The sequence below is a fragment of the Callorhinus ursinus genome, unplaced genomic scaffold (assembly GCF_003265705.2).
Source record: "Callorhinus ursinus isolate GAN/ISIS: 27379988/994484 unplaced genomic scaffold, GSC_fseal_2.0 scaffold13, whole genome shotgun sequence".
Lineage (NCBI taxonomy): Eukaryota > Metazoa > Chordata > Mammalia > Carnivora > Otariidae > Callorhinus > Callorhinus ursinus.
Window position 1 is genome coordinate 15385550 of NW_027397075.1, and position 14538 is coordinate 15400087.

The 14538-nt window shown below is 62.6% G+C and overlaps 1 protein-coding gene across 2 annotated transcripts; it reads left to right on the forward strand.

The window, feature by feature from the left end:
• The first annotated feature begins 2088 nt into the window (after positions 1 to 2088).
• FBXL16 (F-box and leucine rich repeat protein 16) lies at positions 2089 to 13888 on the forward strand. Of its 2 annotated transcripts, none has more exons than XM_073899763.1 (6): positions 2089 to 2418; positions 9068 to 9726; positions 10402 to 10910; positions 11265 to 11349; positions 11674 to 11737; positions 11956 to 13888. In XM_073899763.1, exons 2-6 carry the CDS (start codon positions 9082 to 9084, stop codon positions 12102 to 12104), a joined length of 1452 nt encoding a protein of 483 aa, XP_073755864.1. In that variant the 5' UTR covers positions 2089 to 2418; positions 9068 to 9081; the 3' UTR covers positions 12105 to 13888. The 2 variants fall into 2 exon arrangements, with proteins under 2 accessions (XP_073755864.1, XP_025733493.1); XM_025877708.2 differs by having other exon boundaries at positions 2089 to 2413.
• Positions 13889 to 14538: the final 650 nt, after the last annotated feature.

Genomic DNA, 14538 nt, shown 5'->3' on the forward strand with positions numbered 1-14538 from the left:
GCTGCAGGTGAGGGGTGCTCCCAGTGAGGGGTGCTCCAGGTGAGGGGTGCTGCAAGTGAGGGGTGCTCCCAGTGAGGGGCGCTCCAGGTGAGAGGTGCTCCGGGTAAAGGAGTGTTCCAGGTGAGGGGCCCTCCAGGTGAGGTAATGCCGAAGGTGAAGAATGTGGCCCTGGTGGCTGAAGTTCCTAGAGCAAGGGACCAGGTGTCGGGCAGAGCTGCGGCCAGCAGTGCGGGAGACTCAGGCTTTCTCAGGCCACAGCAAAGAGCAGACAGAGTCCTGGGAGCATGGAGGCTGTGTCTACACTGCCAAGCAATGCCCCTGCACCATGGGGAGAATGTGAGCTGCCCATCGGCCATGGTGGAGAGAGAGAAGCCAGCTAGTACAAGGCAGGGTGACAGCGGTGGGGAGGGGGCAGCGCCCACAGGTACTGGGGAGGCTACTTCCACATTCCTCTGAAACAAGGTCTTTCTTTGCTCAGATTCATCCAAGGCGGAGAGACTTCTTGGACCCCACTGAGGGCAGAACGTGCTGTCTGCCTGAAGCCCTGGCACCTGCTGAGGAGCAGAAGCGCCTGGAAGCAGGAGGTGAAGCCCTGCCCTGCTGGTCACCATCCCCGCTGGGGTCCACACGTGTGGAGGCTGAACTGGGAGGCCAGCCTCCTGGACCTGCACACCACAAGTGACTGTACGGGTCAGACAACACTGTCCCAGTCACCCCAAAGGCCTTCACGCATCCATTCTGACTGCCCACGCCAAGCTCCCTGCTTTGACCAGAGTCCGCACTAGGGCAAGACCATGATTCCTCAGCCCCTGCCACACAGGAGAGCCACCTTCACCCCAGCCTTGGCAAACTGGCTCCCGTACCCTGCACACAGCACAGGCGGCTCCCAGCTCCCAAACAGCCAGGGTCCAGCCAGCGTGGCTCCCCCCTCCAGCTGCCCCCACCTCACGCCAGCCCCACTGGGTCCTGCTTCCCCTCAAAATGCTGCAAACACCAGCTGTTTTCCTTTCTCTCACTCTCTCTCGGGGGCTTCCTTAAGGCTCTTTCCCTAATGTGAAGACCCCTGTCTGCTTTCCCACACCTGATCCCTCCACAGTCTCTGCTCCCAGGAGACCCCAGGATGGGTACTATTAGCCTCCATTCTCCACTCTGAGCCTGCTGGGAGGCCTGGCATCTCCAGTGGCCAGGACAGAGCCCTGCACACCCTCCCTCCGCACCCCACCCCGGCCCCTCTCCCAGCCTGGTCCCTACAAAGTGGCCACCACCACCTGCCTCCAAGGGGTTCCAGGCTCAAGACCTTAAAACCTAGAGCCCTGTGTGCACTCCTTCCTGGATAACTTCGCCCACCCTCTCATCCCTGGGGTTTCCCGTGAAGTGTCCCGTCCTCAGGAGCCACACCACCACCACCCTCCCGGGGTCACCATCACGTGGCCCTCTTGAACTTCCATCGCACTTGTCACCCTCTGAAATGGTCTGGTGGTTGTTTCTCGCCTCTGCAGAGTGGGGGGGACACTGGGGGGTTTCTGGGCCTGGCACCCAGCAGGTGCGCAGGAGATGTGAGCGCCATGGAGACTGCCTGGCCGTCCGCTCCGCTCCGCTAAGCAGGAAAGCCGGGAGGGTGAGGGTTGGACCGTCCTCGCCCCCGCAGGTGGCATCCAAGGGTCGGGACGCGCGGAGCTGGCCCCCCGCTCCACAAGACCGCGCACCCCCGGGGCCAGTCGCCGGCGCCAAAGAGCTCTCGAGTCCTCTTCCCCCGCAGGATTCCGGGACCCCACTGCCCCGCGCAGGCAGGGCTCTCCCCTGGCCAGCTCTCCGGCCGCGCGCCCTGCCCGCCCCGCCCCGCCGTGCGCGCGGGTTTGTTGTTGTGCGGGCGCCCGCGGCGAAGGGGTGGGGGTGCTGCCGGGCCGGCGCGTGCCCGTGGGCGCCGCGGCGGGAGCGCGCGGGGCGCGCGGCAGGGCGCGGCGGGCGGGGCGGGGCTCGGCATCCTCGGCGCCCCCGCCCGGGCTCGCCAACCGGATTGGCTCCCGGCGCCGGGAGCGCGCGAGGGCGCGGCGCGTAGAGCCGGGCTGGGGGCGCGCGCGGCGCCGCCGGCGGCCGCGGAGGAGCGCGGGGAGGAGGGCGAGGGGAGGGAGGAGGCGCCCGCCCGGCTCCCTGCAAAGCGGCCTTATTTATCTGGGCACTGCCTCAGCCTCCCCGGTGGGAGGCTCGGGGCAGCCGATCCTCTCCCACCGGGGAGCTCCTCTTGGGCGCGGCCGAGGGGGCCGGCCAGGCCGGGGCGCGGGGCGCGGCAAGGCCCTGCCGGCCAGGCCAGCACCTCGGCCGCCTCCCCGCTTCGCCAGCGCCCATGCCGGGCTCCCCATGACGAGAAGACGCCCGGCGGACAGCGTGGCATGAGCCAGGTGCCCGGGCCAAGGTAAGGTGTGTGCACCGGGCCAGGGTGCGGGGCGGGGAAGGGGCTAGGCCGCGCCATCGCGGCGGCCACAATGAGGATTGGGGAGGGGGCTTCAGAGAGGGCCGCCACTCCCCCCCCCCCACACCCCGGGTCTCACATAGGCGCAGCCCCTTCACAGGCCGAGGCCACCCGGGCCTCTGGCCCTGACATGCCCTCCCACAGATCCTGATCCTAGCGCCGTCTGGTTGAAGCATGCTCCCCAGAGCAACTGGACCAGGGCTGTGGGCCGGTGCCACCTGACCACAGCCCTGGGGAAGCAGAATTGCAGGCCCTGAGCCCACCAGGTTGGGTGAGGTCCTGGACTTCCTTTGAGCTCTGAGCTCCCCTCCCCACCCAACACCATGAGCCCCTCCGCCTGTGAGACAAGTGTTAGATACAATTACACTCCAGGAGGAGCCATGTGGATGCATGGTGGGGGGCTAGTCGGCCCTGGGCACCTGGGCCTGTGTGGAGCTGCCACAGCAGGAGAATGAGAGGGAAGGAGGAGGCTGGCCATGCGCCTGTTCTGGAGGAGGGGTCAGGCCTTGGCCAAGGTTGGAGGGCTTCAGAAGAACTGAGCACCCTGAGGCTTGCTGGGGGGGGGGTCTGGCGTCCTGGGATTTGCGGGGAAGAGAGCCCCCACCCATCACCCCAAGAGGGAAGAAGGCCTAGCTGTTGGAGCCTCAGGGAGCCCATGGCCCAGTGGCCACTCCTCTAGCCCCTCCCGGCCTCTGCACAGGAAGCCTTCCCTCCAAAGAGAGAGCAGATGGCAGATGCCGCTTCACCTGCCCACTCGGTCAGTCCCCTCCCGCTACCCGCCACCTCCCAGGCCCCTTCTTTCAGCCAACCCCTTTGAGCAGAGGCCTGGGCTGGGACTCTGGGAGGGCCAAGGCTTGATGGAGACTTGCTGGCCTGGCAGGAGGTGGCCATAGGGCTGGACCAGGTGCTGTGGGGAGGAGGGAGATCCAAACCCCCATCATAAACCTGGGCAGTGCAGGGTGGCCTGTTCAGGTCCCAGGGGACCCCAGGACTCAGCTGCGTGCTGTCTCCACTACTCGGCTCCCCTCATTCTCAGCCACCTCTTACTTGGGCCAGGCAGGCCTCTCAGCACCTATAATGCTGGGCAGGCCCACTGGACAAGTGCTCCCCTCCAGTTCATGCCCACTTCTAGAGCACTTCGGTGAGTCTTACGTCCCAGTGCAATGAGAAAACAAGTAGTCCTGAGGCTGGGGGACCTAGGCCCCTCAAGACTACTGGCCTGGGCCCAGCAACTCTGTGCTGCTGAGAGCCAGGGAGACATTCACCCCAAGGTGGGGCACTGCTCGGCTGCCTGCAGCCCCATCTTGTCACACGTGGGTGCTCACTGCTGTGTCTCAGAGGGGAAGAGTGGAGGTGGCAGTGAAGGAAGGCTTTGTGGGCTAAGTGGGTGGTTCAGCACCTTCCCCACCACTGACAAGGAGGAGCTTCAGCCAGACCAGCCACAGAGAGTGGGCTTGGGCCACACGGCCTCACTTGGCAGGGAAGAGGGGGAGGGTTTGAGGCAGCCGCCCAAAGAAGCAGGCACTAGATGCCCCCAGTATAGGCACTGGGGGAGGGGGGTGCTCAGATCCTTCAGAGTAGAAGAACCAAGATGAGGCTTGGAGCCCAAGTTCATTCCCCAAAGTGCCCAGTCCCACATGGCTGAGCTGTCCTGAGCGTGACCACAGGACTCAGTCTGATGAAGCACCGAGTCTGGTCTCTTTTGAGGCCACGTGCTCACTTCCTGGAGCCCCTGGTGCACGGGTGGGGCAGCTTGCACCCCAGAAACATCTCTGAGCTGGGGGCGGGAAGGGAGCATTCTGCTGGCTCATGTGCAAAGTGGCTGGGATGTGAATGTGCCTGAGTCACGGGGCATGGAGTTTGTCAGCCTGTGCTGTGTCCCCAGTCCCAAGCTACCCTGGTTGTCACAACTGTCCCTGGGGCTGTCACCGCAGATCAACCTGACGTGAATTTCTCTGGCTACCCACGCCCTGCCCAGCTCCACGGCCCTCAGTGGGTGGGCAGGGAGAAATGGTCAGTGCAGATCCTATTGGGGCCAGACCCCTCCAGCACTCCGGGCAGGTTGTGTCAGACAGAGCATCAAAGATGAGGGAAGAGATCTCTGAGGTGGGAGCCATGAGGGCTGGGGGTTTCCTAGGCATGAGCAGTCCAAAAAGAGCGTGTCCTGGGGGTGAGCATGCAGCTTGCAGCCTCTGGAGAGCAGGGACACGACAGACAGTGCTGGGAGAGACCAGCAGCCCAAGGTCCCGGGCTGGGAGGACACAGGGGACTGAAGAAGCAGAACAGGGCACAGAAAGGAGGGAAGTACCCCCGGCCAGCATCAGGCTGGCTGGATGCCCAGCATTGCCCTCTGCACCTCAGGGCCGGAGTCAGGCAGGGAGTCAGACAGACTAGGAGTCCTAGGATCAAATCCCAGCTCTGTGCAACTTCTGAAAATTCAGTCCCTGACTCTCCCTTTCCCCACTTGTGGTCAGGAAGTGTGTGAAGGGCTTGGACCAGCAATAGGGGAGTGGCACTGGGAAGAGCAGGGCAGGACCAGCTCCTCCCTCCCTTCTGGTGGCTCCTGTCCCCTCCTTGGATCTGGCCAGATTATGGGGGATGGGCAGCCAGCCTCCTTACCATGCAACTCCCAAAGTGGGGACTCAGCCGAAAATGAGGTGTAAGCTGTCCTCTTCCCAAGGGTCTGAATAATTGCAAGGCTCACCCCAAACGCCAGGTTCTTAGGAGCCTTTTCAGAGACTCTGGCACCAACCCAACCCCAGTGCCCACCCTCACTGTGGACACTAGCCTCTGTCACAACCAGGATTAACAAACTGAGCTACACCCCCCTACCATCCACCTGCCCTCTTCTGAATCTGGCCTGTCCTCCACCAAGCCTCCTGGGCCCCTGGCAGCCACACCCCTTTCTGCATGACCCTGCTGACTGCCATTCCTCATTCATTCATTCATTCATTCATTCAGCAAGCATTCAGAGACCATTCAGCCATGGTGCTGCCTGTCTTCAAGAAGTCCCCAGCCAAGGGAAGAGACAGATGAGTTGACGTAATGACTGAGACCCTGGAGATGCTTTTCTCAGTGCTGGGGAGTCGCACAGTGGGAGACAGGGGATGGCAGTCACACTGAGGTGTGGAGGATAAGGAGCTGACAGGGTTAAGGGGAGGCCTTCTGAGCCAGCAGGGGGACCAGCATGTGCCCAGGCAAAGAGAGAGAGGGGAGGAGGAATACTGAACAGCGGGTCTGGCTGGACTGTAGGGTCAAGGCTGGGGAGGAGCCAGAGGTGAAGCTGTAAGGTCGACATGCTAGGTCTTGGGGCCCAGTGACTTGACGGCAAAAGAGGCAGCTCCTCTCAAAGCCTCAGCATGGACATCTGCAGACTGTCAGCCTGGAAGCCACCAAGTTCTGGAATCCTCCCAGGAGACTTGAGCCCCCGCAGCCTATCCCAGGAGGACCTCCTCCAGAATTCCGCTCCACACGGAGGCACAACACACCAGGGGCTGAGGCTGAGAATAGTGCAAGTTTGGCCATCTTTTTAAAACGCCTCTTTTCCTAGCGTTAGCTCCTGGTGCTTATTTCTAAAGGAGGAGGCAGTCTGCATCAGATTGGCAGTGGCCCCTACCCCATCCTAACAAGAAACTCCGGGCAAGTCTTCTGAGCCTCACTGGGCACAGTGGGGGCAGTAGCAAGTACCAAAAGGGTTGGGGTCTCACAGCCCATCTGGCTGGGTGGATGGGGCTAGGCATAGGGGCACTTGTCCCAGCTCCCCCCAAAGACCTCTTGCCTAAATGACAGGAAGACCCATCTCTGACCACAAGCTCAGTTCTCTCCTAAGGTTCTGACCCCTGGGCTAAGCTGTGGCTGTTTCCAGTTTTGAGCCACGGAGCAAGGAATTCTCAGGCTGGGTCAGTGAGGCTGGGGTGTGCAAATGGAGCCCAGCAGGACCATGGACAAGGTCGGGGAGCAGCAGGGCTGCCTCCAGGAAGAGGCAGCTCCGATCCGGGGCACAGCAGAAGGGCTGATGGACTGGGAGGGCAGAGCCTTCTGTCCAGGGATGTGGGTGTGGGGATAAAGGGCAGCCAGGCCTCGGACACCCCCCCAGGCTGAGGCCATCCTCCGCCTGGCCCCTCCCTCCCGTGGGCTCTCTCCACCGGCTGGCTTGTTTTCACCAGCTCCACCCTGAGGCCTGAAGAGTGGGGATGGGACTGTGGGCGTGTGCAAATGTGAGCTCCGGTGGAGTGGGGGTAAAGAGCCCCGCAGATGCCCGGGGCATCCACGTGCACCCCCCCCCCAACCAACTCAGGCACTCCACGTGCACACCCCATGGCTGGGAGCATCTTTAACCTAAATCGGCACTGCTCTGGAGTTATTTCTCCCCTGGTGCCACCTCCGCCGCCTCCTCCGGATCCTAGCGGAGCGGGCGGCTTCTCGCCCCGCCCCGTCGCCTGCAGGGCCTCTGCCTGCTGAGCTGGGTTTGCCGGGGCCGGCCCCCACCCCGCCCCCACCAGCCGCTGTCCGCGGTGGAGCCCGCCCGGGCCTGGCCTCCGAGCACGCGCACAGCGGCTGCAGGGGCGCTGTCCATGGTACTGCGCTCCGGGGCCGAGCGAGCGGCGCCTGGTCTGCGGGAAGGGGCAGAGGCTGGGTGGGCGGCGCGCCCCGAGCCCTGAAATCATGGCGCCCCGCTCCGACGACACAGAAGGTATTCAGGGTGGGGCTGCCTCTCTGAACCCAGCACAGCCCACAGGAGGGAGTCCACAGGACAGCTTCTCCCCTGCTCCCTGCGGAGGGGACCAGTCGTGGGCTTCCTCCTGTCCCTTCCACGATGGTCTCCTCCTCACGTACTAGTTTTAAGAGATCTGGGGCAGCCCTCATGTCAGGCTGCCCCCGCATCCGCCACCGTGGGTAAACTGTAACTCCTTGGAGCCTCAGGTTCCCAATCTGAAAGTGGGGTTAACAGTGGATTCCCCCCCCCCCCCCCCCGTGTATGCACACATACACGTGCACGGCTGCCATGAGGCTGGAACACATGATTATCCCAGTGGGTATTCAGCAAACGTTGTTACGAATGTCGTGTTTCCGCCAGTGTGAGGCTGCCACTATCTGGTCATGAGCTGCAGTAAGGGGACAGCCAAAGTGGGGGAGCCTCCCCTGAGGACGGCTGGCCTGATGTGCACTGTGAGCCTGGGGGCTCATGGCTGCCAGGACAGGAAGGCCTTTGGACCCAAAGTTGGGTTAGCAGCCATGAGGGCCACGTGTTCCAGTAGACCCCTTGTCCCAGCCTAGGTCTGCAGCCCCTCCCCAGATGTGGAATGCCAGCAAGGGTTGTCCTCTCCAGGGCTTGGAAGCCAGTGGGGGGCATGGTGCTGGGTAGAGCAGGGCAGCCCACTTCCCTCCCTCCCAATGGCTCCTGACCCCTTCCCCCAAGGTGGGCCATGGGGCTCAGAAGCAGCCCCCTTGCCACTTTCCAAATGCTCATTGTGAGCCATGCACTATGCGTAGCCCTTTGCATATGTTGTCCTGTGGGGTGGATCATCCCTTCTCAGGCTTCAAAGTAAGGAAAAACGAGGCTCGGAGAAAGGAAGTGGCTCACTGAGGCCACAGAGCCAGGGTGTGTGACCCCAGAGCCTGTGCCTGAGCCCCTGGGCGCACTGCCTTTCCGTTGGATATCTGGAGTGGGGGTGGGCCGGGGAAGATCTGGAATGTGGAGCAGATGATGGCACTGTGAGGGTCCTGCTCTCCCCCTCTTCAGGGCTGTCTGTGCTCAAACCCCTCTGCCACCCATTCACAGCCTCAGAGGCCTGAGAGGGGGAACGGGGGGGGGTCCAGTCCCACCTTGTGAGGAACACCCTACAAATAGTTTCCACAGCCAGCTCTGGTTCAAGCCTTGGCCCCCCCACTTACCATGACCTTGGGCAAACAGTTCATGCTGCTTTGTTTTCCTCATCTGTACAATGGGCACATTGTTCATAGCATCGTGAATGGGTTGGATAGAGGATTAAAGTGACAGTACATAGCCAGGGCTCACTGTGCTAGCATCATACGTAGTAAACTCTTGCCCTTTCTTTGGGTAGATTATGAACCATGGAAACTCCAGTAGCCACTGAGATTCTCAGGGGCTGGTATGTGAGTCTCAGACAGGGTACTGGAACCACTCCAGAGAGTGAGGATGGCATCCCATAGTGGAGGGGAGACCACCCCAAACCATGTCCCTCAGTTTTCCAGTCCCTGCCCAGTGGAGGTAGGCCTGGCAGGCACTGAAGGGGGACAATGGGGTAGTAAAGGTGAAGGGAGCAGTCACGAGCGAGTGTCTGTCTCTGCCTGCCTCTTTTCTCATCTCTAAAATGGGAACCATAGTACTAGGTGTCAAAAAAGATCTGTGAGGACAGGTTGAGCTCAGTGCACACAGTAGGGGCTCAGGGAATGTCATAGTCCTCAACAGCCCTGATCTCCTGTTGCTGCTCACACTGAGAGACAGAGTGACTTGGATTCAGATCCTTTCTGTTGGGTGGTTCTGGGGGTGCCATGGGAGGAGATGCCCTGGGATGGGGAGCCCAGCTCTGGTCCCACAGCAACTCATGACCCCCTCCCGGACCCTGTCCACAGATCGCGCGAGGAAGATGTCGAGCCCGGGTGTGGACGGCGACCCCAAGCCTCCATGCTTGCCTCGCAATGGCCTTGTGAAGCTGCCAGGCCAGCCCAACGGCCTGGGTGCAGCCAGTATCACCAAGGGCACACCAGCTGCCAAGAACCGCCCCTGCCAACCACCTCCCCCACCTACCCTCCCACCGCCCAGCCTGGCTGCCCCACTGCCACGGGCTGCCCTGGCTGGGGGCCTGTGCCCCCCAGCAGGGCTCCCCCTTGGTGGACCAGCCTCAGCCCCAGTTCCTGGGCCCCCAGTGGAGCGGCCACCACTGGCCACAGATGAAAAGATCCTCAATGGCCTCTTCTGGTACTTCTCAGCCTGTGAGAAGTGCGTGCTGGCCCAAGTGTGCAAGGCCTGGCGGCGTGTGCTCTACCAGCCCAAATTCTGGGCAGGCCTCACACCTGTGCTGCACGCCAAGGAGCTCTACAATGTGCTGCCTGGTGGCGAGAAGGAGTTTGTGAACCTGCAGGGCTTCGCTGCGCGTGGCTTTGAGGGTTTCTGCCTGGTTGGCGTCTCCGACCTGGACATCTGTGAGTTCATCGACAACTACGCCCTCTCTAAGAAGGGTGTCAAGGCCATGAGCCTCAAGCGCTCCACCATCACGGATGCTGGCCTGGAGGTGCGCCCCACCGTTGGCCTGGAAGGGACAGGGATGGGGTGGGCAGGGCCAAGCAGCTGCACCTGAGCTGGTGTGTGTGTGTGGGGGGGAAGGGCTGCCCCCAGAGGGAACTTGGGCATATGAGGAGCAAAGTAGCTGAGGGAAGCACCAGTGCTCTGAGGATCGTGGCTCAGGGGTGAGGGGAAGCAGGACTGGTTACATAATTTGGGGGACCCAGTCCAGAATGAAAAATTCAAGTCCCTTGTTCAAAGATGACTAAGAATTTCAAGACAGCAACATCAAAGCAATCAATCAAATGGGAGGCTCTTCTAAGCTCAGGGCCCTACATGCCTGTGAGGCCAGCCTTGGGTGGGGAGGGCGCTGTGGGGGAGCAGGTGCACGGGTCAGAGGAGCAGCTGTGCTGGCAGCCCCTTCCCCAGGGCCAGGACTCTAACCATCAAATCATAACACCAACTGCTCCCCCAGCACCTGCTCTGGGAAGGCCCTGAGCTCCCCGCTCCCCTGTGCTCTGCCTCTTAGAATGTTGCTGTGAGGTGACAAACACACTGTAAAGTGCACTTGTCACGGCGCAGCTTGGTGCATGTTTTACACACGTCTACGTTCGAGAACCCTGCTTCCTGCCCCTCAGTGGGCTCCTGCCACCCTCACCACGCCCTGCCGCCTGCCCGCCTGCAGGTGATGCTGGAGCAGATGCAGGGCGTCGTGCGCCTCGAGCTGTCGGGCTGCAATGACTTCACCGAGGCAGGGCTGTGGTCCAGCCTGAGCGCGCGCATCACCTCGCTGAGCGTCAGCGACTGCATCAACGTGGCCGACGACGCCATTGCGGCCATCTCGCAGCTGCTGCCCAACCTGGCCGAGCTGAGCTTGCAGGCCTACCACGTGACGGACACGGCGCTGGCCTACTTCACAGCACGCCAGGGCCACAGCACGCACACTCTGCGCCTGCTCTCCTGCTGGGAGATCACCAACCACGGCGTGGTCAACGTGGTGCACAGCCTGCCCAACCTCACCGCGCTCAGCCTCTCCGGCTGCTCCAAGGTCACCGACGACGGTGTCGAGCTCGTGGCCGAAAACCTGCGCAAGCTGCGCAGCCTCGACCTTTCGTGGTGCCCGCGCATCACCGACATGGCGCTCGAGTACGTGGCCTGCGACCTGCACCGCCTGGAGGAGCTGGTGCTGGACAGGTGCGCGCGTCCCCCACCCAGGGGACACTTGGAGGGCAGGACCGGGGCGGGGCGGGGCAAGGCCGGCAAGACCTTCTAAGCAGGGAGCCTAGATTAACGGACAGACCTGTAGCTGCGGAGCCCCGGGGAGGGGGTTGAGGGGCGGGCCCTCAGAAGCCCCGGACCTAGAATGGGCTGTAACCGCCAAGCACCTGGGTAAGGGGCGGAGCCTGGCTGGGGGGAGGCTGTGCAAAGGGAGGAATTATCCTAAGTGCTGCCGGAGGGGATGCCCTGGGAAAAGGAGGAAGGGGTCGGGGCTGACGCGCGGGGCGAGGTGTTCTGAAGGTGGGCAGCGCCCCTCTGTTGCCCCCACAGGTGTGTACGCATCACGGATACTGGCCTCAGCTATTTGTCCACCATGTCCTCCCTCCGCAGCCTCTACCTGCGATGGTGCTGCCAGGTACCGGCCTTCCCCGCCTCCGAAGATTGGGGAGTAGGCAAGGGGAGGTGGGGGACTCGGGCAAAGCTCCCGCGCACACAATCCGCTGACCTGCCGCCGGCGCCCTCAGATCCCGCGAGGAAGTATGGGATCCCTCCACACCCACCCCGGGGTCCTCACCGCCACTCTCCAGCTGCCTCCTGGCTTTTTGGGAAGCCGAGAAACCCCCGTTTTGAACCCCGCCCCCTGCCCCTCCAGCAGCTCCAGGTCTAAGGCCTGACCCCAGCAGTGGGCTCCCCCAGGGCGCGAGCGGAGGTCCTTAACCCGCCCCGCCCTCCCGCCCAGGTGCAGGACTTCGGGCTGAAGCACCTCCTGGCCATGAGGAGTCTGCGTCTCTTGTCTCTGGCAGGTGAGACCCCACCCCACCCCACCCCACCCCCACCTACTCCGACTCCGCCAGTCCTGCCGGGTCCCTCGCACTGATTCATACCTGGCGCTGAGTCCCGGGGTCCCCGGCCCCGGTCCAGACGGAGACGCCGGGCGAGCCCCGCCTAGCCCGGCCCCACCCTCGCGCTGCCCTCTGGCCCCCGCGCGCTCAGCCGCCGCCCCGCCTCCCGCCCGCTGCAGGCTGCCCGCTGCTGACCACCACGGGGCTATCTGGCCTGGTGCAGCTGCAGGAACTCGAGGAGCTGGAGCTGACCAACTGCCCCGGGGCCACCCCCGAGCTCTTCAAGTACTTCTCGCAGCACCTGCCCCGCTGTCTCGTCATCGAGTAGCGCGGGCCTCCCCGCCCCCGGCGCAGGAAGCCGCCACGCTCCCGGCGGGGACGCCTTCTCCCGGCCCTGCCCTCAGGGCAGCCCTCGCGCCCGCGGCCCAGCGAGGGAGGCAGGGCGAACCCAGTGAAAGCCCCGCCCCGCGCCCCTCCTGGCCCCGCCCGGGCCGGGAGGGGCGGCGGGCGGGCCCAGCCCCTCGCACGCACGCACACTCGGGGACTCTGTGCATGCCCCTCGTGCCCGCACTGCACGCCCGCCCTCCACCGCACCACAGCCGCCTCCATCTTTCGTCCGCCCGCTGGGGGAGGGGGCGGGGGGCGGGGCTCGGTTCTAGGGGGGCGCTTTGAGCTCTCCTGACGGCCCCCCTTACCGCCTTTCCCGCCACACCCCGCTCTGTCTCCCCGCTGTCCCCCCATCTCGGGCAGGGCCCAGAGGGATTGAGGGGAGCTGGGTCCCCCAGGACACAGGGGCCAGAAGAGCCCCAAGGGCTTCCCGCATCTTCCACTGCACCACGCCTGGAGCCCTCGGAGGGGTGCGAGGGGGAACAGGCCACCGCCAAAGCCATGGCCCGCCAAGGAGCCCAAGTCCCACCCGCCCTTGCCCCAGCTCATGCCAGCCTGACCCAAGAGACCTCCCCTTTTCCTTGCCCCCGTGTGAGGCAGCCCCCTGCTCGCCCCACCCCCACCTGCAGGCCTACAGGTCCTTGGGCCAGGCTAGGGAAGAACTATTTGAGGGAGGGACAGACTGGCTGACCACCATCTTGCTATAATCAACATTAACCCAGCCGGCTGTAGCTTACCTCAGCTGCGGGGGGGGGGGGGGGGGGGGGGTGAAGACAACCACCTTGAGAGACCACAAGCTGGAGCGACCCTCAGGCCCCGCAGGCCTTGCACGCAGTCCTGAGTGGACCCCACACCACAGCCCCTGTAGTCACCAGGGCCTAGCCTCCTCAGTGCCACACTGCACCCCGGGCGGGTCTCTGTCAGGTGGAAGCTGGACAAGCGGGCCCAGCCAAGACAGGATCAGTGCCAGCAGGCAAGTCCAGTCTTACAAGTGGCCAGCACACCCTCAGCATCAGAGGGAGGGAGGGCTCCTTTCGAGCTGCCCCCCTCCCCTCCCCAGCTTCCCAAACCTCTGCCTGCCCAAAGGGGCTCTGGCCATGTTCTGTCCAATCCCAAGACACATGTGAGTCCTGGGGGGATGCTGGCACATCTTGGCAATTGCTGAGGAGGGGGCTGGGACCCCTTCCCATCCCAACCTTGGAGCCCCAGGAAGTACAGTGCCCACACCCAATCTTGGGACACCCCCCATCTGGTTGGAAGAAAGTAACCAGTTTCCAGAGAGCCAGAGAGTGAGAGAGAGCGAGAGAGCGAGAGCGCACGAGCGAGCGAGAGATGCTGTTGAAGCAGAGAAAGAGTTCAACAGCCCAAAGATTTCCCTGTCCTGGAGTGCCCGCAGGAGGCTCCGGGGCTGAGGTGGTTAGGAGCCAGTTTCTTCAGCCCCTCCTCCTCACAGCTCCCTAGTGGGGAGGAGGCAGCTGTCCATTTGTCCAAAGTATTAATGCAACTGAAGCTGTGATATTTCCAACGATGTAGGAGGAAACATTAAGGGGAGAGAGGAAAACAAACAAAACCAACCAACCCCTAAAACCATTTTCTTATTGTACATAACGACCTCATTCTCCTGTATATGCGGAAGATATAACCTTATATTTGGTAAGTGTTTCTTGTGCTATTTTATCACGTGACCTGTTTATAAAAATATATATTAAAAAAGTTGTAAAAACACGCGTCTGAGTTGTTTTTAGGTCATGAGACCATGGCAAGGGAAGGTGTATCTGCTCTGGGCGGCCCCAGGCTCTGGATTCTTGTGCACCTCTCCACTCATCAGACTTACTGGTTCTTTCAACACGTACAGGCCGTGCCACGTACCAGACTGGAAACACAGCAATGACCAACCCAGAAGGTCCTTAACCCTTCATTGCCTATGGGGGAAGTGAATGAAGCTAAAGCCAGTACATATAATATTAACCTCAAAATATCCAGCTTCTTGGGGCGCCTGGGTGGCTCAGTCAGTGAAGCGGCTGCCTTCCGCTCAGGTCATGATCTCAGGATTCTGGTATCCAGCCCCACATCGGGCTCCCTGCTCAGCCGGGAGTCGGCTGGCCCCTCCCCAGTCATGCCCGCGCTCTCTCTCACTCAAATAAAATCTGAAAAGAAAAGATCTAGCCCACTCTGCCAGAAGAGAAAAATGAGCTTCCTGGGCGCCGGGACAGGCGCAGCGCAGGCTGCGGGGTTCCCATCAGAGGAACCAGGGTAGACGACTGGAGGGATTTGGACTCGTCAGGGGTGGCTGGACTTGCTGGGGGAGAGATGCGCAGGAGTATGAAAACACTGTGGCAAAAAGGCCAACCGCAGAGGCGGGACGGGGGGAGCCC

Excerpts from the sequence above, each read along its gene's own strand:
- FBXL16 (XM_073899763.1), top strand. The coding sequence starts at position 9,082 with ATGTCGAGCCCGGGTGTGGACGGCGACCCCAAGCCTCCATGCTTGCCT. Across the intron at positions 10,911-11,264 it reads GAGGAGCTGGTGCTGGACAG|GTGTGTACGCATCACGGATA; the intron begins GTGCGCGCGTCC and ends TTGCCCCCACAG. Across the intron at positions 11,738-11,955 it reads GCGTCTCTTGTCTCTGGCAG|GCTGCCCGCTGCTGACCACC; the intron begins GTGAGACCCCAC and ends CGCCCGCTGCAG.